A 25,920-nucleotide genomic window follows, 5' to 3' on the forward strand; every position below is an offset into this window, starting at 1 on the left:
GAGGCACAGAGTACAAAAGCAAGGAAGTCAGAATGAATCTTTAGAAAACACTGGTTTGGCCTCAACTGGACTATTGTATCCAATTCTGGGCACTACTTTAGGAAGAATATGAAGGGAGGGTGCAGAAAAGATGCTCGAGAATGCTTATAAATTGGTGAAATTGGGGCTGTTCCCTTTGGAGAGGGAAGGTTGAGAGGAAGTGTGAAAAGAGTGTTCAAAATCATGAGAGGCTTAGACAGAGTAGATGGAGAGACACAGTTCACGTTGGCAGAAAGGTCGGGGGCTAGAGGACAGCAATTTAAAGTGATTGGCAAAAAACGCAGAGACATCATGAGGAAAAATGTAGTTTAAGCAGCGAGTGGTTAGGACCTGGACTGCATTGCCTGAGAGTGTGGTAGAAGCAGATTCAATGGTGACTCTCAAAAGAGAATTGGATAATTATTTGCAGACAGCCATCACAGACATGACGGGCAGAATGGCCTCCTTCTGTACCGGAACGATTCCATAATTCTGGAAACGTGTTTCTGTCTATATGTTTCTGTCTATATGCACAAGCAACAGTTTGGGAACAGAGATCACATTGCTAGTCCCACCAAGACTAATTTCTTAACTTCTCCCTCCTTTTCTGCTGATTTTAAACCAAGGGCCCAACTTTCCATTCAGGTGAATGTTAACAATTCGTTAGATCTCTTCCAAGGAAGGAACAGTGTATTTTCCCAGTGTCTGGGTCAGTGTTTATCCTCATAGTAACACTACCAAAACACTTGATCATTACTCTCTGGGATCTTGCTTTGTGTAAATTGGCTGCTGCATTTAACCTAACAGTGACCGGAATTTTCCAGCCCCTCACGCTGACGGGATCTTCCGGTCCCACCAAGGTGAACGGAGATTTCAGTGACTCGCTGGCCCCACAGAATGTTCTGCAAAATTCCAGCCCGTTACTGTTCTACAAAAGTAATTTATTGACAGTGAAATACTTGTTCATGAAAGGTGCTTTATAAATGCAATATCACCCTTTCCAATCCAACATCACATTTGATCTCCAGATGTCTCCCTTAGCAAATGCAACAATTCACCAAACTCACTGGTTTAAAGTTTATTCCAATCACATCAAAGGAAAAGGAGCATAACTTTGATAACATAGGAATGCAAGGCCAGAAAAGACACTTCAACCTACCTACCATCTCTCCAGGACATTCTCCATTCATCAGCTCCTATGCAACCACTCTGCTGTTTTTAACAAAGGAAATTACACCATTTGAACTTTGAGCACGTTGAGCATTGCCCAATCATTAAAACTGAAATAGCAGCAGATTCACAGTTGCTCATTAACCCTTTGTTCGGTGTAATCAGGAGACTGCCTGAGGCATCGTTCACAATGTTCTCTCTACACAGCACACCCCCCTATCACTACATCTCCTTTCAATCTACAAACTGTTTTAAAAAACTGAACTCAGTGATTAAATAAACTTTAATTATACTAATTGGATCTAACAATTAGCTTCTGGATTCATGTTAGAGTCACAGGAAGGAGGATAAGAACAGAAGGTCATTCAGTCCCTCAAGCCAGTTCCACTATTGAGTTAGATTAGGGCCGAGCTGTATCCCAATTCTATTCAACCACCTTAATTCTGTAACTTAACTCACCCCCCGACTCCCCAAAGCCTGTTCTCCATCTACAAGGCACAAGTCAGGAGTGTGATGGAATACTCCCCACTTGCCCCAATGAGTGCAGCTCCCACAACACTCAAGAAACTTGACACCATCCAGGACAAAGCAGCCGCTTGATTGACACCACATCCACAAACACTCACTCCCTCCACCACCGACACGGAGTAGCAGCAGTGTGTACCATCTACAAGATGCACTGCAGGAATTCACCAAGGCTCCTTAGGCAGCACCTTCTAAACCTACGACCTCTATCATCTAGAAGGACAAGGGTAACAGACGCATGGGAACACCACCACCTGAAAGTTCCCCTCCAAGTCACTCACCATCCTGACTGGGAAATATATCACCATTCCTTCACTGTCGCTGGGTCAAAATCCTGGAACTCCCTCCCTAACAGCACGGTGGGTGTACCTACACCACATGGACTGCAGCGGTTCAAGAAGGCAGCTCAGCACCACCTTCTCAAAGGGAATCAGGGATGGGAAATAAATGCTGGCCCAGCCAGCGATGCTCATATCCCGTAAATGAATAATAATAAAAACTTCCTGCCATTTTGTATACATACCCATTATTCTGAATTCCTGCTCCTGCCACCCAATCAATTCCCTATCCATGTCAAAAGGTTGCTTCTAATTCCACGTACTCTCATTTTTGTTAACAATCTGTTGTGTGGAACCTTATATGGGCTTCAAGATTACATTTGACAGATAAAATTCATCGACATTATTTTAACTTTTACTTTAATTACTGACTGAAAAGGTTTGTCAAACATAACTTACAGTTTACAAGTCCATGCTGGTTTTATCTGACCAATTTTTATTTATCAAAATGTTCAAATTCAATGGACTCTGCCCAATTTGCTGTCAGGAAATTAAATTAACAGTAAATTAAGATGCACACTAACTTGTGACGATGGGAGTGCAATGTTACAAAGGAACAGAGACAGAGAGACTGGCAAAACCGTGGCAGATGGAGATGAATTTGGGGAAGTGTGAGAAATGGATATTCTTTTTATTTTTTGGGGGAATATTGTGTTATTCTGTGAAGAAGGCTGGGTATGTCTGCGTGTGTATGTATGTGTGTAAGATTTAATTAAGCTTGGCAGAGATTTATAGGAGACAGGTTGTCAGGGAGGTTTAAAACATGAATGGATAGAGGTGTTAGGTTTGAGGTACAAGTGAATAGGTTAGATCTAACACTTACATTTTAGATAAGTTGAGAGTTTGTTTGAACAACAAAGGGAAGTCAGAGGTAACAAGAAACATGTTTGAATCTTGCAGGAGTTCCATAGGTAAACAGAAGAGGGGATATTACATTTTATTGATTCAAAAGAAAAGACCAAATGGAGCCATACAAGATTTTACATCTGGAAGGATTTGAGTTTCAAAGTGGTGTGAGAACAATGGAACCTGAGATAAAAGGGAAAAATATATTTTAGAGTTACTGTAGCTAGGAGCTATAGTGGTTTGAGCTGGAGCTAAGCTGTTGAACTGGAGCTGAGTTGAGAGCTGTGGCTCTGGGCTAGGAGAAGATACAAGTTTGAATTAGCCATCCAGTCAAGAAAAATCTTGGGCTGCAAAAATTCTGAACTTTGGATTTTCACAACAGAGTGGAAAAAAGTTATAGGTCGTGTGGTATGCCTTTATTCAAGCTACAGCAGTTTACCTTGGGTAATATTACTGGATTTTTATCATTAAACATCTATAAGGGAGTGTTGCCTAGAAGTTGTTTACTTTTGGGTCTGGCCAAGTAGAGTGTCTTTTTGGGGGAATGTTTTGTAAGACTAGTTTTAACTATAATCTTCCGTGCTTAAGTTTTCTTTTCTTCTTGTTAATAAAACTTTTACTTTTAACTTTTAAAATCCCAAAAGTGTTACTGAACATCTTACTGCTAAGATTGGTAAATCCCCTTCTCGTTTTCAGAGTGCAAAAAAAAAAGGGTGTCCCACAAGCCAAGTTTCTGTCTGGGATTTGGTCTGCGCAGCCATTAACAATAGCTGTGGTCATAACAGGAAGTGAGGTCATCCATTTTGGACATTAAGAAAAAGTCATCAGAATATTTTCTAAGAGAAGCTAAGAACTACAGAGAGCTGAGAAATTTGGGTGTCTGAGCACACAAATCACTAAAAATTAATAGAAATGTACAAAACCAATTGAAAAGGCTAAAAGATTTTGAGGGCTCACTGAGGAGATGGATGGGGCCAGAAATCCTGACAATGGTTGATGTGTCAGTTTCCCAATGCCAATTCCAGCATTGGCTAGGTGTCATGAAGCTATTAACGTATATATCTTGGAAAATATTTTTCTTTTAAAATAGAGATTTGGTCTGTGGGTGTCTTAATTAGATTGAAGCCATAGAGTCTGGGTGCTCTGATTTATTAGTCTGAGATGTAAACAGAGAGATAGCTGCATTTGCATTTTTTAAATAGAGCATTCAAGAAGTGGGGTGAAAACTTGATGCTTTTCTGACAGCTACCAAGCAGTATGCTTATATTACTAAATTACTATACTATATTATATTAATAAAATTGGTACAATGAATGGGCTTTCATTGTTAAAAGGTAAAGTTCAAAGAGGTTGTTGATACAATGAGAATTAACATTCAGTGGGGCTGGTAGGTATAACTTCAGTAGTTTTTGGGTATGCAGAGCAGAGGCAATGTGAGATCAAAAGGCAGCTGCAAACCTCCAACTGGCTCCACAGTGAAAGAACCTCATGTTGAATTCATAAGGTGAAAATGCTTTGCCTGCTGTCTGGTTAAGTCTATGGGTTGCTGTTGCCTTAACGGAGATTAGTTTGGGAATTTGTTAAAAGTTATGATAGCAGTAATTTGTAGCCATGTGTATATATTTTAACCTGTGTAATTAACAAAATGTTTCATTTAGTTTAATGTAAAATGTCGAGAACTAGTGATCTGATTCCTGAATTTAGAGTCACATCTCAAACATAACATTTAAAATTATTGGTTATGTGCTCAGACACCCAAATTTCTCAGCTCTCTGTAGTTCTTAGCTTCTCTCAGAAAATATTCTGATGACTCTTTCTTCATGTCCAAAGTGGATGACCTCACTTCCTGTTATGAGCACAGCTGTTGTTAACGGCTGCGCAGACCAAATCCCAGACGGAAACTTGGCTTGTGGGACACCCTTTTTTTTTTGCACTCTGAAAACGAGAAGGGGATTTACCAATCTTAGCAGTAAGATGTCCAGTAACATTTTTGGGATTTTAAAAGTTAAAAGTAAAAGTTTTATTAACAAGAAGAAAAGAAAACTTAAGCACGGAAGATTATAGTTAAAATGATAAAAATCTTGTTTAAAGTTTCTCTCTGGGATTTTTAAATAACTCCACTTTACCAACTGCATGGGTCATAACACTAGGTTTCTGGTGAGGGTGGGATCGCAATCCCGCCACATTCCCCATTAAGAACAATTAAAGTGATAGTACACTCGTTAAGAGCTTGTTAAGGTGATAAGAGCTTCATGGGACCACATAGACTCTCTGGGGCCATTTAGATGAAGGGACACAGATACAGAATGGGGAGCCAATCAAGACCTCCCCAAGGAAATACCCTGCAGCCATAAGTGTTTCAATGGCACAGAGGGGCACAGGTTGGAGGGTAATTGATTTTTGAATTCCTCCAACAATACCAACTCATGCCAGCCCTCATAGGTGTGTGGGATTCTTTAAGGATCATACCCATTGATCAAATGCAATTTGCTTCAGTTGTTCGAACTCGATGTAGGCTTATGTGAGCTTCTTACAAGCAGAGATATGCCCCCGGGACTAACTTGTAGGCACTCAGACTGGCAGCCTTGGTCTGCTCCTAATTCATGGACACATCAGGAGGCAGCATGGAGTAGACTTCTTGGGCTCTCCCTGACAGCTGCCTTTAAATTAAAAATGTCCAGCTATCTGGTGGCCATTTTAGCTGTCCTGCTACTTTCTCAAACACGGCAAAAAAAATGACTCAATGTCACGCTCTTCAAATTTGGGAATGAACCTAGCATACTTGAGGGCCTCAGAGAGTGGTTCTGGGTTCGAGATATAGGTGGTACTACAGGTAGGGAGAGATTTTCCCCTGCAGCTTCCAGCTCTCTGGTCACTCTCTCTCTCCCTTTGAACTTCTAACAGCATTTCCAATTTCAGAGCTGGAATCCTGTTCCCTTGATCTCTCTCTTTCTCACTCCTGAACTTCCCTTTCTCTGTCTCTTTCCTTCTTTTTAAATTCTGGTTGCATTCTGAGCTTCTCCAGCTCGAATGTAGCTGGGAACTCACATAAGCTACATCAAGTTTGAACAACTGAAGGAAATTGCATTTGATAATGGGTACAATTCTTAGAGAGTCCCATGCACCTATGAGGGGTTGCTTGAATTGGTATTGTTAGAGGAATTCAAAAATCACTTACCCTCCAACCTGTGGATGGACTTAGAGGAGCAGAGAATCCTCATAGCCAGAGATGCAGCTGTTGCAGACAGCTATGATCTCACCCATAGGCCTGGAAACTCAGGCAGACCCTTCCCAAACCATGCCCACGAGCATCGGAAAGATAAGCAGGGTGATCTAAATAGGAGAGACCCCCAGCCAAAAGGAAGACACAAAGGGGAGGGAATTCGGAGTCACGGTTGAGCCTTTCATCTACCTGTTCTATCGGATATGTGAGGTCCAAATGTTCTATTAACAACTGGATCATTACTGGGTAACTTTAACTGTACCTCCTTGGCTACAGCTTTCAGTTGCTTTGTGCTAAGGGACGCTAATGTTCAGATCTCATGTGACCCACATCTGGGCATCAAAAGTTGCCATTTTCTTAGTGTTAGGGAAAAGGAATTTGCTGTGGTAAGTTACTTGTGTTTTAAAATTCATTCCAACAACCGAGCTTTTCGCTTGGTTTCCAATTGGCTCTTTTATATCAAATTTGATTTATGTCTTACTTGGACTCTGGTCAAATTCAAATGGGACGAGCCCCAATTTCTGTTACAGGAAGAAGGGGGGGAGTAATTTCTTCTCTCACCACTGTCCATAAACAGACAGGTGTTTGGATTTGTTTCCCTCTTTATAAGCAGTGACATATTTCCCAACCCCTCGGCTTTGGTGCGATTCAATTTTCTATTAATAACCCAACAGCAAACTCGAGAAAGGATGAACTCAAAGGGTTAGTTGATTTGTACACACTCAAAAGTGCGAAAGGAGGGTTGTAATGTTACCTCTACATTCAGACAGTAAACAGCAGGATAGAGAAAAGAAGGATTCACAGTATAGAGACCACAGAGAAAATAAATATTGATTCACATGGGTACCAGGGTCCAGAATCAAAGTCCAATGCATTATTCCAACATGGAGGTCTGTGGCTAAAAACCGAGGCTGTATAATTCACTTTTTCAGTAGTGTTGACGTCACATGATGAGATAGGCATGCAGAGGTGAATCTGTCTTGTAGGCGATGGTGCAGAATTTCCAGCAGAAGCAGTGTAAATGATGGCCAGGTATTCCACCTGGGCCAGAGTTCCTTGCCTGTGAAGCTGCTAGTTTGATGGTAAACAGCAGACTGAGCTAGGCAGTTCAGCAAGGCAATATTACTTGTTCCACAAGCCAGAGGCACATCTCACATGACTCCCACCTCTCCAACATCTTTGACAAAGGATGTGTATCGATCGTCTGCATTCCAAAGACTGGTAAGTGTCCCAGCCATTAGGAATTGAAAGGAAGGTTGCGGGCCTTTGTCTTAGCAGATGATCCATCTCCTCCTGTCCAGCCTGAGTTATTAAATGCAGATGACCTTTGTACAGCTCTCTTTGAAGTTGGGCTGGACAGTCCACAGGGTGTTGTTAGTGGCACCTTATTATCTCCGAGGAGCGAGTTTTCCCAAAACTGCTAAGTAGCTTCTTTTGTTCAAGGGTCACGGAGAAACATAGGGCGGAATTTTCCGTGCCCGTTGGAAACAGGCGTGTTGGTGGCGTGCACAGACAATATGGCGCAATCGTCCTCTCAGCCCGCTAACAGCGGGTCATGTTTCCCACCAATGGTCATCGGACACTATAATACATCAGCATAATCATTAAAGGCCGACCCGCCAGGCTCTTGGACCCCTACCAGATCATCCGTCCATTTCGGAGGGAAAGCACGTCAACGAGTTTCACAACAGATGATGTGTACTTGATGGCCTTCACTTTGGGGGAACTGGAAGTGAGTGAACAGCATCGTTCTGCAGAGCTTGCCAGGGTCGCCTGTTGCTTTGCAGGCTTCGGGGGCACTGGGGTGCTGGGTTGAAGTACCACCCTGCTACGAAGGCGACTGTTGTTGGGGATGGGGGTGTCCGGGGCAACTGCTGCCCAGCCTCAGAGGTGACTGTTGTCTGGGAGGGGCGGGGGGTGGCAGCGGGGGGGTGACAAATGCTGCCCTGGCATTGGATCTCACGCACAAGAGATTGAGGTGGGGGGGCAGGGTAAGTGAGGGAAGTGGCCATGCAGTGGGGACATCATATAAACTGAGCATTCCTCTTCACCTGAGGCACAGCCACAGTGATATGATTGGGTTTGGGCTCCTGGACTGCCCACCCACACAAGTAACACAAAGGCACCAAAGTGCCACCAAGCGCTCCAGACCTCACCCCCCCCTAAGCACAAACTGAGAGTCGGCGACTACTTTACTGGACCACAGAGCAGTTGGGCTGCACATGTTGTACAACCGCCTCACCAACGCTGGCCATGTAGCAGTTGCTGCTGGAGGCACTCACTGTCCCTTGCAATCTCACCATCCCAGTTAGGAGCTGTCTCCCCCATGTCACAGGCTGACAGGGCAGCCGTGCAGTCTACTCATCCGAGGGGTGACCAGCTCTCTCCGGGAAGTGTTAGGGGGCAGTCACACAGGGCCAGGAAAGGTGCTAAGTTCACCCATGCTAACCATGTCTCTCTCTCATGCTGCAGGAGGGACATCAGGAGCACGGAGCTGGTGACCTAGCTCCATGCCTGTTAGCCTACAGGCTGGAGCAGCAACCTCAGGAAGAAGGGGTGGCAGGGGCTCCACCCACGCTGTCCAGGAGTGAAAACGAGCCGTGGCTGGTTGGCTCCTAACACCACCCCGGTTCTACAGGCACTGCCGATCATTCCTGCAGATGCCCAAGAACAGTGTCGCCAATGACTGCACATGTCTAGGGAACTGGTCGCTCACACCTGCCACTTACTACAGGACTTGGCACCAAAGGGACATGGAGGGCATCCGCTGGCAGCGGCTGCAAAAGTGACCATGGTGCTCAATTTCTACACCGATGGCTCCTTTCAGGTCTCCACAGGTGACCTCTGTGAGATTTCACAATTCACCACCCACAAATGCATCCATAAGGTCACAGATGCCATCTTCTCAAGGGCACACGACTGTGCGTTTCATCCAGAACCGGGACAGCCAGGATGCCAGGGCCATTGGATTCTCCTGGATCACGGGAACCCCACTGGTGCAGGGTGTGATTGACTGCACTCATGTGGTGCTCAGGTCTCCATCGCTATACACGATGGACTACATCAACCACAAGGGATTCCACTCACTGAATATGCAGCTGGTGTGCGACCACCAGAAACACATCCTGCAGGGGTGTGCACGGTTTCCAGGGAGTGGAACAACACCTACATCCTCAGTCGGTCACAGATCCCTGGAGTCTTCCAGGGTCCACAGAGGCTGCAGGGCTGACTCTTCAGGGACAAGGCCTACCCACAGAGGCACATGGCTGATGACACCCGTGTGGGGGTCTCAGACTGCAGCAGAGCGATGATATAATGAGGCTCATGCAGCAGCTCATAACTTTGTGGAGCAGACCATCGGGATGCTGAAGATGAGGTTCTGGTGCCTGGACCGGTCTGGTGGAGCCCAGCAATACAGTCCACAGAGGGTGTCACACATCATCAACGTCTGCTGTGCCCTTTACAACCCGGCGCTGCAACAGAGAGGGGAGCTGGCTGAGGAGATGGAGGAGCTGCGCATCTGCTCCTATGAGGACCATGCCGACGGGAACGAGGGGGAAGAGGTCCTCGGAGGTTACGATGACAGTGATGAGGCCCTCTCACTGGTCAAATGAGGCAGGTGTACTCAGGAGGCCCTCATAGCTGCTCGATTTGTGGAAGATGATGACGACATGCATTGAGGTGACCCCCATAGATCCTCACATCACATCTGTGAATGTTTGACTCCAGTCTGGCTTATGGCAACACCAATACCCTCTGTGAGAATTCTCCTGTCACGGTGATGCAGTGGAGGCATGAATAGTCGCTCGATCGCAGGAGGATGTTGATGACATGCAGTGAGTACACTCCATAGATCTTCACACAGCCTCTGAGAATGTCTGACTCCTATCTGGCCAAAGGTAGCTCGCTTCCCCTTTGTGATCAGGGTCATATCATAGAGACGCAGCCATGAAACTTTAGAAGTTCTGATTCTTTGTCTGCCTTCAGCACCTGAGCCCTTCAGGAGCTGGAGCACAGTATCAGTGGTCACAGATGCTGAAGAGATGGGGGCCAATGCCTCCTTAAAGGTGCTGAGAGCACACAGAGAGAATGAGGGAACTCAGTGACGCCTGCCCACCACATTCTGGCAGCAATGACCAGCACCACCGAGGTGCAGGCATCAGTAATGTTTCCAGGGAGTGAGAGGCTGGACCATCACTGTGGCCTGAAGGCTGCACAGACACAGGGAAGAGGCCCTGGACTGAGACACCTGCCTTTATCTTGTGCAGAAAGGTTTCACATCTGAGTGACAAGAACACTGCTCATCAGAACAAGGAGCCATAGGCAGGGAGACATTCTTGGGAGTTTATTGACAATAATGAACATTATGTACAAGTGATTCACACCCGTGCCCAGGCTGTGCAACTACTTCTCCTTAACTTTCCTAACACTGCCACTACGTCTTGTTGCTCCCCGGACATCCACAGTGGAGGTGGGGGCAGCCTGCTGACTGTGACCCTGTCTGTGATGACTTTTGCCGGCATCTTCTGAAGGGCCGAGACCTGGAGGGCCTCAGCCTGTTTTCGGGGTGCTGCTGTGTGACAGTGGCACCCTCCTCGGCCTGTGGAGCTGGAGCTGCTGAGGTCGCAGGGATAGGAGAGTTGGATGGGCCGGACACTCCCAGAGTCACCTGGATGGATGGCCCTGGAGTGTGCACCTGCTGATCCGCCTCCCTATGGGTGCCCGAGGGCCCCTGGCTGACTCCATGAAGAGCAGGGGGAGCTGGAGTGAGATCGAGCTGCCCCTGCACTCCTCTCGCATCCACACTGTAGGAGGCACTCTGAGAAGAACAAGTGACAGAGGCCCTTGTGGGGCTGGGGTGGGGGAAAGGGACAGTGGTGGGAAAAAAAGATTGAAAATAGGTTAAAAGGTGAGAATAAAATGAATAAAAATGAAAATAAATAAAAACAAGTGAATAAGAAATAAAAATTAAAAAATTAAAACTAAAATTAAAAAATGAAAATGAATATTGAAAAGGGGGATCGGAAAAGGGGTGGGGATGGAGGAGAGAGTTCATGATCTAAAATTGTTGAACTCGATATTCAGTCCGGAAGGCTGTAAAGTGCCTAGTCGGAAGATGAGATGCTGTTCCTCCAGTTTGCGTTGGGCTTCACTGGAACATTGCAGCAGGCCAAGGACGGACATGTGGGCATGAGAGCAGGGTGGAGTGTTAAAATGGCAAGCGACAGGGAGGTCTGGGTGAAGGTTAGGTGAAGATCCCTCCACAGCTTCCAACCTCAGTCTCCTAACCTCGGACGGCCCGCTTCTACCTCCTCCCCAAAATCCACAAACAGGTCTGTCCCGCTCCACCAATCATGTCAGCTTGTTCCTGCCCCACGGAATTCATTTCTTCCTATATGGACTCCATTCTCCCTCCCCTTGTCCAGTCTTTATCCACCTACATCTGCAATTCCTCTGATGCCCTATATCACGTCAACAATTTCCAGTTCCCTGGCCCCAACCGCCTCTTCACCATGGACGTCCAATCCCTCTACACCTCCATCCCCATCAGGATGGTCTGAGGGCCCTTAGCTTCTTCCTCGAACAGAGGCCCGAACAATCCCCATCCACCACTACTCTCCTCCGTCTGGCTGAACTTGTTTTCTCACTGAACAATTTCTCCTTCAACTCCTCTCACTTCCTCCAAATAAAAGGTGTGGCTATGGATACCCGCATGGGCCCCAACTATGCCTGTCTCTTTATGGGCTATGTGGAACATTCCTTGTTCCAGTCCTACTCCGGCCCCCTTCCACAACTCTTTCTCCGGTACATCGATGATTACTTCGGTGCTGCTTCATGCTCTCGTCGGAACTTGGAAAAATTTATTAATTTTGCTTCCAATCTCCACCCCTCCATCATTTTCACGTGGTCCATCTCTGGCACTTCCCTTCCCTTCCTTGACCTCTCTGTCTCAATCTCTGGTGATAGACTGTCCACCAATATCCATTACAAACCCACCGACTCCCACAGCTACCTCGACTACAGCTCCTCACACCCCGCTTCTTGTAAGGACTCCATCCCATTCTCTCAGTTCCTTCGCCTCCGTCGCATCTGTTCCGATGATGCTACCTTCAAAAACAGTTCCTCTGACTTGTCCTCCTTCTTCCTTAACCGAGGTTTTCCACCCACGGTCGTTGACAGGGCCCTCAACCGTGTCCGGCCCATCTCCCGCGCATCCGCCCTCACGCCTTCTCCTCCCTCCCAGAAACATGATAGGGTCCCCCTTGTCCTCACTTATCACCCCACCAGCCTCCGCATTCAAAGGATCATCCTCCGCCATTTCCGCCAATTCCAGCATGATGCCACCACAAGACACATCTTCCCTTCATCCCCCTGATGGCATTCCATAGGGATCGTTCCCTCCGGGACACCCTGGTCCACTCCTCCATCACCCCCTACTCCTCAACCCCCTCCCACGGCACCTTCCCATGCAATCGCAGAAGGTGCAACACCTGCCCCTTTACTTCCCCTCTCCTCACCGTCCAAGGGCTCAAACACTCCTTTCAAGTGAAGCAGCATTTCACTTGCACTTCCCTCAATTTAGTCTACTGCATTCATTGCTCCCAATGCGGTTTCCTCTACATTGGAGAGACCAAACGCAGACTGGGTGACCGCTTTGCTCGTCTGTCCGCAAGAATGACCCAAACCTCCCTGTCGCTTGCCATTTTAACACTCCACCCTGCTCTCTTGCCCACATGTTTGTCCTTGGCTTGCTGCATTGTTCCAGTGAAGCCCAACGCAAACTGGAGGAACAACACCTCATCTTCCGACTAGGGACTTTACAGCCTTCCGGACTGAATATTGAGTTCAACAACTTCAGACAATGAACTCTCTCCTCCATCCCCACCCCCTTTTTTTATTCCATTTTTATTTTTTATCCACTTATTTTCATTTTTATTCATTTTATCCCCACATTTTATCCTATTTTCAATCTTTTTTCCCACAACCGTCCCCTCCCCCCACCCCACCCCACCCCCACACGGCCCCCCTGTCACTTGTTCATGTTGTTCTTTCCAGAGTGTTTACCCTTGTCCTGCTACTATCACATTCTGCTCTCTGACCTTAACACCACTATCAGCACCTCCTTTAGCCAGCACCAATATCATTAACACCCCCTTTGTCCTTTTGTTCATGAGTTCTCTGGCAAACTCTCCTTTGTCCCCACCTATCACTGGTCTTCTATCCAGCTCCCTTAAACAGTATAAATTTCATCACATTTTTACTTCTCTTTAGCTCCAATGAGAGTCATAAGGACTCAGAACGTTAACTCTTTTATTTTTGTGTCTACAAGATGCTGTTAGACCTGCTGAGTTTATCCAGCATTTTGTTTTTGTTTCAGATTTCCAGCGTCTGCAGTATTTTGCTTTTATTTCAGATGATAAATATGCCTGGCCCATGTGGGTGGTGAGTGGTCCCATGGACAGGATGAGGACAATGACGGTGTGTGTAAGAGAGTGAATGGTGATGTCCCTTGACCTGGCAGTTAGTGAGGGCCCTGTGGGTGTGTGCTGAGTTTGTGAGCAAGCTGAAAGTGATGAGAAGAGTGACTTAACCCGGCAGAACAGAGATCATTCATCCTCTTTCGGCACTGGGTAGCTGTCCTCTTCTGAAGGGCATTGGCGCTGACCACCACCTCCCAAGCTGGATTGGTCACATTGCTGCCCATCCTGTGGCCAGAGCGGGGTGTACAGGACATCCCGGTGTACCTCCATGGCATCCAGCAGTCGCTTCAGGGACCTGTCAATGAAGCGGGGGGCTGTGGTCCTTTCTCCTTTGCTGGCCATGTCTCCCGTGCAGCAGTGGGGAGCTGGAAGCAATGAGTGCTGAGCTTGTGGCTGGACTTTAAAGATGGCGCTGGGCGTGATTTGGCAGCGGGGTGATGGTGTGACGGGTAAATGAGAGCCAGCTCGCCATGGAAATGGCGTGTTTTCCAGAAATGTATAAATAAGGAGGCAGGTTTGGGACGATACGACATGAAAACCCACCAGTGTCATTTTACTCACCCGCTAGCGCACTGAGTGCAAATCTGGGAAAACTTCACCCATAGGTTCAGCCTAAAAGTGTTCATTCAGTTTTAAAACTTTAGAAATAGCATTGATGCATCTGTCTAGGACAGTATCAGTAGCAGTGATCATCACACATTGTGGAGACAAAGTCCTGTCTTCACATTGAGGACACCCTGCATCGTGCTGTGTGGCACTACCACTGTGCTAAATGGGAAAGATTTCAAACAGAACTAGCAACTCAAGACTGGCCATCTAAGAGGCACTGTGGGCCATCAGCAGCAGCAGAACTGTACTTGAGCACAATCTGTAACCCCACGGCCTGGCATATCCCCCACTCTACCATTACCATCAAGCCAGGGGATCAACCCTGGTTCAATGAAGAGTGCAGGAGGACATGTCAGGAGCAGCACCGGGCATACCTAGAAATGAGGTGTCAACCTGGTGAAGCTATAACACAGGACTACTTGTGTGCTACACAGCATAGGCAGCAAGTGATAGGCAGAGCTAAGCGATCCCACAACCAACGGATCAGATCTAAGCTCTGCAGTCCTGTCAAATCCAGTCATGAACAGTAGTGGACAATTAAACAACTCACTGGGGGAGCAGGCTCCACAAATATCCCCATCCTCAATGATGGGGGAGTCCAGTGCATCAGTGCAAAAAATAAAGCTGAAGCATTTGCTATGACCTTCAACCAGAAGTGCCGAGTGAATGATCCATGTCGGCCTCCTCAGGAGGTCCCCAGCATCACAGATGCCAGTCTTCAGCCAATTTGATTCACTCCATGTGATATCAAGAAATGGTTGAAGGCACTGGATACTGCAAAGGCTATGGGCCCTGACAATATTCTGGCAATAGTACTGAAGACTTGTGCTCCAGAACTTGCCGGACCCCTGGCCAAGCTGTTCCAGTACAGCTACAACACTGGCATCTACCCGGCTATGTGGAAAATTGCCCAGGTATGTTCTGTACACAAAAAGCAGGACAAATCCAGCCTGGCCAATTACTGCCCCATCAATCTACTCTCCATCATCAGTAAAGTAATGGAAGGGGCCATCAACAGTGCTTTCAAGCAGCACTTACTTAGCAATAACCTGCTCATTGATGCCCAGTTTGGGTTCCGCCAGGGCTACTCAGCTCCTGACCTCATTACAGCCTTGGTTCAAACATGGACAAAAGAGCTGAACTCACAAGGTGAGGTGAGAGTGTCTGCCCTTGACATCAAGGCAGCATTTGACCGAGTGTGGCATCAAGGAACCCTAGCAAAACTGGTTGGAGTCATACCCAGCACAAAGGAAGATAGTTGTGGTTGTTGGAGGTCAGTCATCTCAGCTCCAGGACATCACTGCAGAAGTTCCTCAAGGTAGTGTCCTAGGCCCAATTATCTTCAGCTACTTCCTTCCATCATAACTTCAGAAGTGGGGATGCTCGTTGATGATTGCACAATGTTCAGCACCATTTGCAACTCCTCAGATACTGAAGCAGTTCCTGTCCAGTCGACACCCAGACAATATCCAGGCTTGGGCTGAGATATGGCAAGGAACATTCATGCTACTCAAGTGTCAGGCAATGACCATCTCCAACAAGAGAGAATCCAACCATTGCCCCTTGATGTTCAATGGCACTACCATCACTGAAACCCCACTATCAACATCCTGGGGGGTTACCATTGACCAGAAACTGAATTGGATAACCTATAAATACTGTGGCTACAACAGCAGGTTAGAGCTAGGAATCGTGTGATGAGTAACTCACCTCCTGACTCCCCAAAGCCTGTCCACCATCTACAAGGCACAAGTCAGGAGTGTGATGGAATACTCTCCACTTGCCTGGATGAGTGCAGCTCCCACAACACTCAAGACGACACCATCCAGGACAAAGCAGTCTGGTTGATTGGCACCACATCCACAAACATTCACTTCCTCCAGCACCAACGCACAGTAGCAGCAGTGTGTACCACCTACAAGATGCACTGCAGGAATTCATCTAGGCTCCTTAGACAGCGCCTTCCAAACCCACGACCACTACCATCTAGAAGGACAAGGGCAGCAGACACACGGGAACACCACCACCTGGGAGTTCCCCTCCAAGTCACTCACCATCCTGACTTGGAAATATATCGCCGTTCCTTCACTGTCACTGGGTCAAAATCCTGGAACTCCCTCCCTAACAGCACTGTGGGTGTGCCTACACCACATGGACTGCAGCGGCTCAAGGAGGCAGCTCACCCCCACCTTCTCAAGGGCAACTAGGGATGGGCAATAAATGCTGGCCCAGCCAGCAAAGCCCACATCCCGTGAATGAATTAAAAAGTGCATATCCATATACATTTCATAAAAATAAACAGCATGAGGTTTAAGTCCCTCACAGCAATGAAGAAACTGAAGGACAAGGACATGTCAAATAGTTTCCAGCTGGCCCTTTCCAACAGATTCATGGTACTAATAAAGTCCGGCAGCCTCGAGGAACAGCCGGAAATTAGCCACTGAAGTTATTAGTTAATCACTCAGCCAACGTCATCCCAATCACTTGGTTCCTTTCACAAGCATCTTTTGAAGATATTCATCAGGCATTCAGCGCAGAATATGGTGTTCATGGCATCCCATTGTGATACGGTTTACCTTAAATGTCTGTTGCTGCAAGATACAAAACAGTTCAATTATTAAGCTTAATTCTCCAAGATACTGTATCCAGCAGAGCTGCATAAGAAGTTTAATAAAGACTAGTAAAGATCTGCAAAACATTTGCAGTCAAACTAGTATCTTTATTGTGACAGTACTTCTTTAAATACAGGATTTCTAGTTATTCTTTCACTGAAGGTTTTGACATAATCAACATTTCTCACTCTGGAAAAAGCTACCTAAACCTATTCATGTTGAAAAACAGGCCAGGAACATGTAAATTCAAATTCTGTCCTGAGTCTGGACTTAGGACTCATTTATAGTCGTAGAATACGGAAGTTTAATTTGGGAACGATTTTCTCCCGAGTTGAAAAAGCAGATTTCCATCCGATAGCTCAATATTATTCCAGGAATAAACACTCAATTTCCTCAAAATCTGCCTGTTAAAATTTCACCATCTTTTAAGAAATCAAACAGCTTCCACTTCACCGCCCGGGAGGTGAAATATCAGCTTCCCAACGGCAGGATAAAAGTTGGGAATGAAGCTGGCAGCAGATAAAGGTGCCTTGTGGTTCCTGATTGCAAGCAGCAGGAACCTATTTTTAATGGATTAGCATGTCATACATATTCATTAGGACATAGGAACATAGGAGCATGGTAGGTCATTCAGCCTATCGAGCCTGCTCTGCCATTCAATATGATCATGGCTGATCATCCACTTCAATGCCTTTTTCTCATTCTATCCCCATATCCCTTTATGTCACTGACAGATTTCTAAATGCCAACCTCTGCTTTAAACATACTGAATGACTGAGCTTCCACAACCCTCTGGGGTAGAGAATTCCAAAGAGTCACAACCCTCTGAGTAAAAAAATTTCTCATCTCGGTCCTAAGTGTTTTCCCCCTTATTTTGAAATGGTGTCCCCTGGTCCTAGACTCCCCAACCAGGTAAAACATCTGACCTGCATCTACCCTGTCTATCCCTTTAAGTACTTTGTAGGTTTCAATGAGATCACCTCTTGTTCTTCAAAACTCTAGAGAATACAGGCCCAGTTTCTCCAATCTCTCCTCATAGGACAGTCACACTATCCCAGGAACAAGTCTGGTGAGCCTTCGTTGCACTCCCTCTACGGCAATAATATCCTTCCTAAGGTAAGGGGACCAAAGCTGCTGACAGTACTCCTGGTGCGGTCTAACCAAGCTTCTATACAATTGAAGCAAGACTTCACTAGTCCTGTACTCAAATCCTCTTGTGATAAAGGCTAACATTCCATTAGTTTCCTAATTACCTGCTGAACCTGCATGTTGTTTTCACTGACTTATTGACAAGGACACCCAGGTCCTTTTGTACATCTACACTTTTTAATCTCTCACCATTTAAGAAACACTCTGCACAGCTGTTCCTCCTACCAAAGTGAATAACCTCACATTTTTCTACATTATATTCCATCTGCCATGTTCTTGCCCGCTCACTAAGTCTGTCCAAATCCTCCTGTAGCCACTTTGCATCTTCCTCACAACACACATTCCCACCTCGCTTTGTATCATCTGCAAGCTTGGAAATATTACCTTTGATCCACACATCCAAATCCTTGCTGTATATTGTGAACAGCTGGGGCCCGAGTACTGATCCCTGCAGTACCCGACTAGTCACAGGCTGCCAGTGCGAGAATGACCCGTTTATTCCGACTCTCTGTTTTCTGCCTGTTAGCCAACCCTTGATCCATGCCAGTATATTACCTCCTGTCCCATGTGCTTTAATTTTGTTAACCAACCTCGCGTGGGGGAATTTATCAAAAACCTTCTGAAAATCCAAGTACAATACATCCATCAACTCCCCTTTACTAGTTCTGTTTGTAACATCCTCAAAAAACTCCAACAGGGTCGTCAAACCCGATTTCCCTTTCATAAACCCATGTTGACTATACCCAGTCAGATCATTATTATCCAACTGTCCAATTATCACATCCTTTATAATAGATTCCAGCACTTTCCCTACTTCTTACGTAAGGCTAACAGGTCTGTAGTTCCCTGTTATGTCTCTCCCTCCCTTCTTAAACAGTGGGGTGACATTTGCTACCATCCAATCTGTGGGAACCATTCCAGAATCTATAGAATTTTGGAAGGTGATCACAAGGCAGCCACTATCTCCATGGTTACCTCTTTGAACACTCTGGGATGCAGAATATCAGGTCCTGGGGACTTATCAAACTTCAGTCCCATTCATTTCTCTAATACAACCTTCTTACTATTACTAGTTTCCTTCAATTCCTCATTCTCCCTGGCCCCTTGGATCTCTAAACCTGGGAGATTTCCTGTATCTTCCTCAGTGAAAACAGGTACAAAGTAATCGTTTAGCTTCTCTGCCATTTCTCTTATCCCCATTATAAATTCTCCTGACTCTGCCTGTAATGGACCCACATTTGCCTTAGCCAAATGTTTTCTTTTCATTTTCCTATAGCTTTTACAGTCCAATTTTGTTTTTTTGTTAGTTTACATTCATTAAAAAATTACATTAAAACACAACTTCGCCAGGTTAAATTGTTGACAGCTGTCACAATGATGTGAATTGTGCATGAGTGATATCAATCTGCAAATTCATTAGCTGATCAAACATATATTGAGCTATTTAAAAAGGACTTTTCATAAACAAAAAAAAGACATTGATCTAAGATGGCTGCCACAAGTCACCTGACATCTGGTATTGCAAGTTGAGCAGTTTCTGGGAAGTTCCAACGTGAATTTCAATGAAGACAAGCATCCTCATGGCATTTCACACTTAATGTCAAGAACTACTTCAGAAGATTTACTGAAGTGGCACCAGACCTCACCTTTGCATAACTAAAAGGCTACCTCTCAAGCGGAGACAGAAAGTCTACTAGGACAATAACTACATGGAAAAAAGTGTTCTTCCTATCTCATCAAGGTGGATAATGGAGTCAGGTTTTAATGGCTGGGACATGACAGGATCTAATCACCTCAGTCATGAACAAAAGCCACGGTCTGTTTGGAAATAGGCTAAACAAATAACTTCTAAAATCATAATGGTCATATGATGAGAGTAACGAGAGTATGACGAGAATAAAAGAGCACGAGGAGAGCGGAGACACGGGATAAAAGAGCACGAGGAGAGCAGAGACACGGGATAAAAGAGCGTGAGGAGAGCAGAGACACAGGATAAAAGAGTGCGAGGAGAGCGGAGACACAGGATAAAAGAGCGCGAGGAGGAGCGGAGACACAGGATAAAAGAGCGCGAGGAGGAGCAGAGACACAGGATAAAAGAGCACGAGGAGAGCTGAGACACAGGATAAAAGAGCGCGAGGAGGAGCAGAGACACAGGATAAAAGAGCACGAGGAGAGCTGAGACACAGGATAAAAGAGCATGAGGAGAGCAGAGACACAGGATAAAAGAGCATGAGGAGAGCAGAGACACAGGATAAAAGAGCGCGAGGAGAGCGGAGACACAGGATAAAAAAGCGTGAGGAGAGCAGAGACACAGGATAAAAGAGTGCGAGGAGAGCGGAGACACAGGGTAAAAGAGCGTGAGGAGAGTGGAGATACAGGAGAAGAGAGCGCGAGGAGGAGCGGAGACACAGGATAAAAGAGCACGAGGAGGAGCGGAGACACAGGATAAAAGAGCACGAGGAGAGCGGAGACACAGGATAAAAGAGCGCGAGGAGAGCAGCGGAGACACAGGATAAAAGAGCGCGAGGAGAACGGAGACACAGGATAAAAGAGCGTGAGGAGAGCGGAGACACAGGATAAAAGAGCGTGAGGAGAGCAGAGACACAGGATAAAAGAGCATGAGGAGAGCAGAGACACAGGATAAAAGAGCACGAGGAGAGCGGAGACACAGGATAAAAGAGCACGAGGAGAGCGGAGACACAGGGTAAAAGAGCGTGAGGAGAGCGGAGACACAGGATAAAAGAGCGCGAGGAGAGCGGAGACACAGGATAAAAGAGCGCGAGGAGAGCGGAGACACAGGATAAAAGAGCGCGAGGAGAGCGGAGACACAGGATAAGAGCGTGAGGAGAGCGGAGACACGGGATAAAAGAGCGTGAGGAGAGCGGAGACACAGGATAAGAGAGCGCGAGGAGAGTTCCAGGTAGCAGAGTCGGAGGGCGGAGCTGCTGAGAGGTGAGTATAAAAACCTTACCTCGGGGATTCGCGGATCTCCGGTCTGAAAAAAAAGTGTCGTCACAGTAAATCTGTGATCTGATTGGCTGTTAGATAATCTACACTGAATTTGAAACTAAAACATTGTTAAACTAATTAAACCAAATAAATTAATCACTTAATTATTAAGTAGAGGATATCTAGACCAGAATCAGGGGATTACTGTTCTTAGAATTTAGCATTTATAGTAGAAATCTAGCCCTAGGGAATGTATAGTTAAAAAGGAGTCAATAAGCATTTATTAGATTTAAATTAATTTATTAAATAGTTCTAGAAATGGCAGATGCTGGGGTGAAGTGCTTCACCTGTGGAATGTGGGAAATCTGTGTTGCTTCAAGTGTCCCGGACAACTACATCTGCAGGAAGTGTACCCAATTGCAGCTCCTCACAGACCCGCATGGATCGGTTGGAGCAACAGTTGGATTCACTTAGGAGAATTCAGGTGGCGGAAAGCATCATTGACAGGAGTTTTGGAGACGTGGTCACACCCAAAGAACAGACAGATAGATGGGTGACCACTAGAAGGGGCAGGCAGTCAATGCAGAAATCCCCTGTGGCTGTCCCCCTCTCTAACAGGTATATCATGTTGGATACTGTTGGGGCGATGGCCTATCAGGGGAAAACAACAGCAGTAGCCAGAGCTGTGACACCACAGCTGTCTCTGTTGTTCAGCAGGGGGGGGTCAAAGCACAGAAGAGCAATTGTCACAGGGGACTCTATAGTCAGGGGCTCAGATAGGTGCTTCTGTGGTCATGAAAGAGACACCAGGATGGTATGTTGCCTCCCTGGTGCCAGGGTCCAGGATGTCTCTGATCGGGTATTGAACATTCTGAAGGGGGAGGGAGAACAGCCAGAGGTCGTGGTACACATTGGTACTAACAACATAGGCAGGAAGAGTGACGAGGTCCTGCAGCGGGAGTTCAGGGAGTTAGGCAGAAAGTTAAAAAACAGGACCTCTAGGGTTGTAATCCCTGTGCCACGTGCCAGTGAGGCTAGAAATAGGAAGATAGTGCAGCTGAACACATGGCTGAACAGATAGTGTAGGAGGGAGGGTTTCCGATATCTGGATCATTAGGATCTCTTCCGGGGCAGGTGGGACCTGTACAAGAAGGACGGGTTGCATCTAAACTGGAGAGGCACAAATATCCTGGCTGCAAGGTTTGCTAGTGTCACTCGGGAGGGTTTAAACTAGTATGGCAGGGAGGTGGGAACCAGAGCAATAGGTCAGCAGGTGATATAAAGGACTGGGAACCAGTAAATATGGCCAGTAGGACTAAGAGGAAGGGCAGGCAGGGAGAAATCACTGAACACAGTGTGACTGGGGGTATGAAATGCATTTGCTTCAATGCAAGAAGTATAACAGGCAAGGCAGATGAGCTTAGAACTTGGATTAGTACTTGGGACTATAATGTTATTGTTATTACAGAGACTTGGTTGAAGGATGGACAGGATGGGCAGATAAACGTTGCAGGATTTAGATGTTTCAGGCAGGATAGAGAGGGATGTAGAAGAGGTGGGGGAGTTGTACTGCTGGCTAAGGGGAATATCACAGCTGTACGACAGGAGGACACCTCGGTGGGCTCATGAAGCGAGGCAATATGGGTAGAGCTCCGGAATAGGAAGGGTGCAGTCACAATGTTGAGGGTTTACTATAGGCCTCCCAGTTGCCGGCGGGAGATTAAGAAACAGTTATGTAGGCAGATTTTGGAAAGATGTAAAAGCAATAGGGTTGTTGTGGTGGGTGATTTTAACTTTCCCTATATTGACTGGGAATCACTTAGTGCTAGGGGTTTGGATGGTGCAGAATTTGTAAGGTGCATCCAGAAGGGCTTCCTGAGACAATATGTAGATAGTCCAACTAGGGAAGGGGCAATACTGGACCTGGTATTAGGGAATGAACCCGGCCAGGTGGATGAAGTTTCAGTAGGGGAGTATTTCGGGAAAAGTGACCATAATTCAGTAAGTTTCAAGGTACTGGTGGATAAGGATAACAGGAGTCCTCGGGATAGATATTAAATGAATACTTCTCATCAGTATTCACCAAAGAGAAGGACTTAGCGGTCGATTTGTCTAGGGAAGAGTGTGTAGATAGCCTGGATCATGTTGAGATCAAAAAAGAGGTGTTAGGCATCTTGAAGAATATTAAGGTGGATAAGTCCCCAGGGCCAGATGGGATCTACCCCAGAGTACTGAGGGAGGCAAGGGAGGAGATTGCTGGGGCCTTGACAGAAATCTTTGTATCCTCACTGGCTACGGGTGAGGTCCCGAAGGACTGGAGAATGGCCAATGTTGTTCCATTGTTTAAGAAGGGTAGCAGGGATAATCCAGGAAATTACAGACCGGTGAGCCTTACGTCAGTGGTAGGGAAATTATTGGAGAAGATTCTTCGTGACAGGATTTACTACCATTTGGAAGCAAATGGGCGTATTAGTGAGAGGCAGCATGATTTTGTGAAGGGGAGGTCGTGTCTCACTAACTTGATCGAGTTTTTCAAGGAAGTGACAAAGATGATCGACGATGGAAGGGCAGTGGATGTTATATACATGGATTTCAGTAAGGCCTTTGACAAGGTCCCTCATGGCAGACTGGTACAGAAGGTAAAGTCGCACGGGATCAATGGTGAGCTGGCAAGATGGATACAGAATTGGTTTGGTCATCGAATACAGAGGGTAGCAGTGGAAGGGTGCTTTTCGGAATGGAGAGCTGTGACTAGTGGATTTCCACAGGGATCAGTGCTGGGACCTTTGCTGTTTGTAGTATACATAAATGATTTGGAGGAAAATGTAACTGGGCTAATTAGTAAGTTTGCAGAAGACACTAAGGTTGGAGGAGTTGCAAATAGTGAAGAGGATTGTCAAAGGATACAACGGGATATAGATCGGTTGGAGACTTGGGTAGAGAAATGCCAGATGGAGTTTAATCCGGACAAATGTGAGGTAATGCATTTTGGAAGGTCTAATACAGGCAGGAATTATACAGTAAATGGCAGAACCCTTAACTGCATCGACGGGCAGAGGGATCTGGGTGTACAGGTCCACAGGTCACTGAAAGTGGCAACGCAGGTGGATAAGGTAGTCAGGAAGCATATGGCATGCTTGCCTTCATTGGCAGGGGTATTGAGGTATAAAAGCTGGGAAGTCATGCTGCAACTGTATAGAACCTTGGTTAGGCCACACTTGGAATATTGTGTGCAATTCTGGTCACCACATTACCAGAAGGATATGAAAGTGTTGGAGAGGGTGCAGAGGAGGTTTACTAGGATGCTGCCTGCTCTGGAGGTTATTAGCTATGAGGAGAGGTTGGAGAAACTCGGATTGTTCTCACTAGAGCGCTGGAGATTGAGGGGCAACTTGATAGAAGTTTACAAAATTATGAGTGGCATGGACAGAGTAGATAGTCAGAAGCTTTTTCCCAGGGTGGAAGAGTCAATTACTAGGGGACATAGATTTAAGGTGAGAGGAGAAAACTATAGAGGAGATGTGCGGGGCAATTTTTTCATGCAGAGGGTAGCGAGTGTCTGGAATTCGCTGCCAGAGGAGGTGGTGGAAGCAGGTACGATAGTGGTGTTTAAGAGGCAGCTTGACAAATACATGAATAGGATGGGAATAGAGGGATACGGACCCCGGAAGTGCAAAATGTTTTAGTTGACGGGCAATATGATCAGCGCAGGTTTGGAGGGCTGAAGGGCCTGTTCCTGTGCTGTACTTTCCTTTTTTCTTTGTTCTAACCATTTTTGAAATTTCTTTTAATACAGCATGCAAGCTGCTAAAACAGTAGGCTGGAAATGCTGCCATTGAAGCAGTAATGAGCTCCCTTCTCTCTCCCAAGTTGAGACCTTATCTCTTACAGTTTAAAAATCCAGCACAAAGATAGAGAATTTCCATCAAAAGGAATCTTAGGTGTGAAAACCATCAACATCTGAAAAATGGCTTTTTAATAAGAAGTACTCTCCAGCATTTGCAGTTTTGCATGGGCTTCAACTCCTAGAAACCAAGATCACTGTGGATAAAACTTGGCAGTAGCAACAGATGCCAGCAAAGGACCTAAACAGTGAACTCCCTTTCTTTTTCACCTTTTAGTATTGAACTTTAATTTGTCTGAAAAAGCAACTTCCTACTGGATATCTTGTAATTCTGCATGCTTGTGTGTGTGTGTTGCGAAGATCAGACACAGGTTTACCTTTTTAAATATTTTTATATCGTTATCTGAGTGGGTTTTTAACTCAATAAAAACTAACCTTTTAGTGTTTTAAACTCAAGAAAGCCTGGCAGACTAGTTTCTTTGCAATCAGCCTTCACCCTTACAAATTCTTGAAAAAGCTCTGCTAGTCAGCTCATTAAGGACCATCGTGGTAATTTGTGTGTGGAGCCGGAAGACATAGTTAGGTTCTAAATGAATACTTTGTGTTGGTGTTCACAAGTGAGAGGGACGACGTGGGTATGGAAATCAGGCAGGAGGACTGTGATATAATTGAAGAAATTAGCATAGAAAGGGAGGAGGTTCTAAGTGGTCTGACAGGCTTAAAGCTAGATAAATATCCAGGCCCAGATTAAATGTATCCCAGGCTGTTGAGTGAGGCAAGGGAGAAGACAGCAGGGGCACTGGCAATAATTTTCAATACCGCTCTAGCCATGGCAGAGGTGCCGGGGACTGGAGGACAGCCAATGTGGTACCGTTATTCAAGAAGGGAAGAAGGGATAAACCAGGGAATGACAGGCCAGTCAGTCTAACCTCACTTGAGGGAGTGCGGGGGGAACTATTGGAAGCAATTCTGAGGGACAGAATTAATCTACACTTGGAGAGACAGGGGTTAATCAAGGCCAGTCAGCATGGTTTTGTTAAGGGGGGGTCATGTCTGACCAATTTGATTGAATTTTTCGAAGAGGTGAGGAGGTGTGTAGATGAGGGCAATGCATTTGACGTAGTCTACCTGGACGTCAGCAAGGCTTTTGATAAGG

At 46.0% G+C, this 25,920-nt stretch overlaps 2 protein-coding genes across 5 annotated transcripts in view; both read right to left on the minus strand.

The window, feature by feature from the left end:
- Positions 1-8,772, minus strand: part of LOC121293941 (inactive rhomboid protein 2-like) — a 110,455-nt gene extending 101,683 nt beyond the window's left edge. Inside the window, exons 1-2 of the mRNA XM_041217421.1 lie at positions 8,720-8,772; positions 7,760-7,846 (exon numbers count right to left, since the gene is read on the minus strand). Coding sequence (XP_041073355.1) covers positions 7,760-7,846; positions 8,720-8,772 — 140 coding nt within the window. The remainder of the gene's footprint in view (positions 1-7,759; positions 7,847-8,719) is intronic.
- The window catches only part of rnf157 (ring finger protein 157), a 789,927-nt gene that overhangs the window by 447,364 nt on the left and 316,643 nt on the right, over positions 1-25,920 (minus strand). The gene's annotated exons all lie outside the window — the stretch shown is intronic.

This window comes from Carcharodon carcharias, chromosome 22 (assembly GCF_017639515.1).
Source record: "Carcharodon carcharias isolate sCarCar2 chromosome 22, sCarCar2.pri, whole genome shotgun sequence".
NCBI classification, from domain to species: domain Eukaryota; kingdom Metazoa; phylum Chordata; class Chondrichthyes; order Lamniformes; family Lamnidae; genus Carcharodon; species Carcharodon carcharias.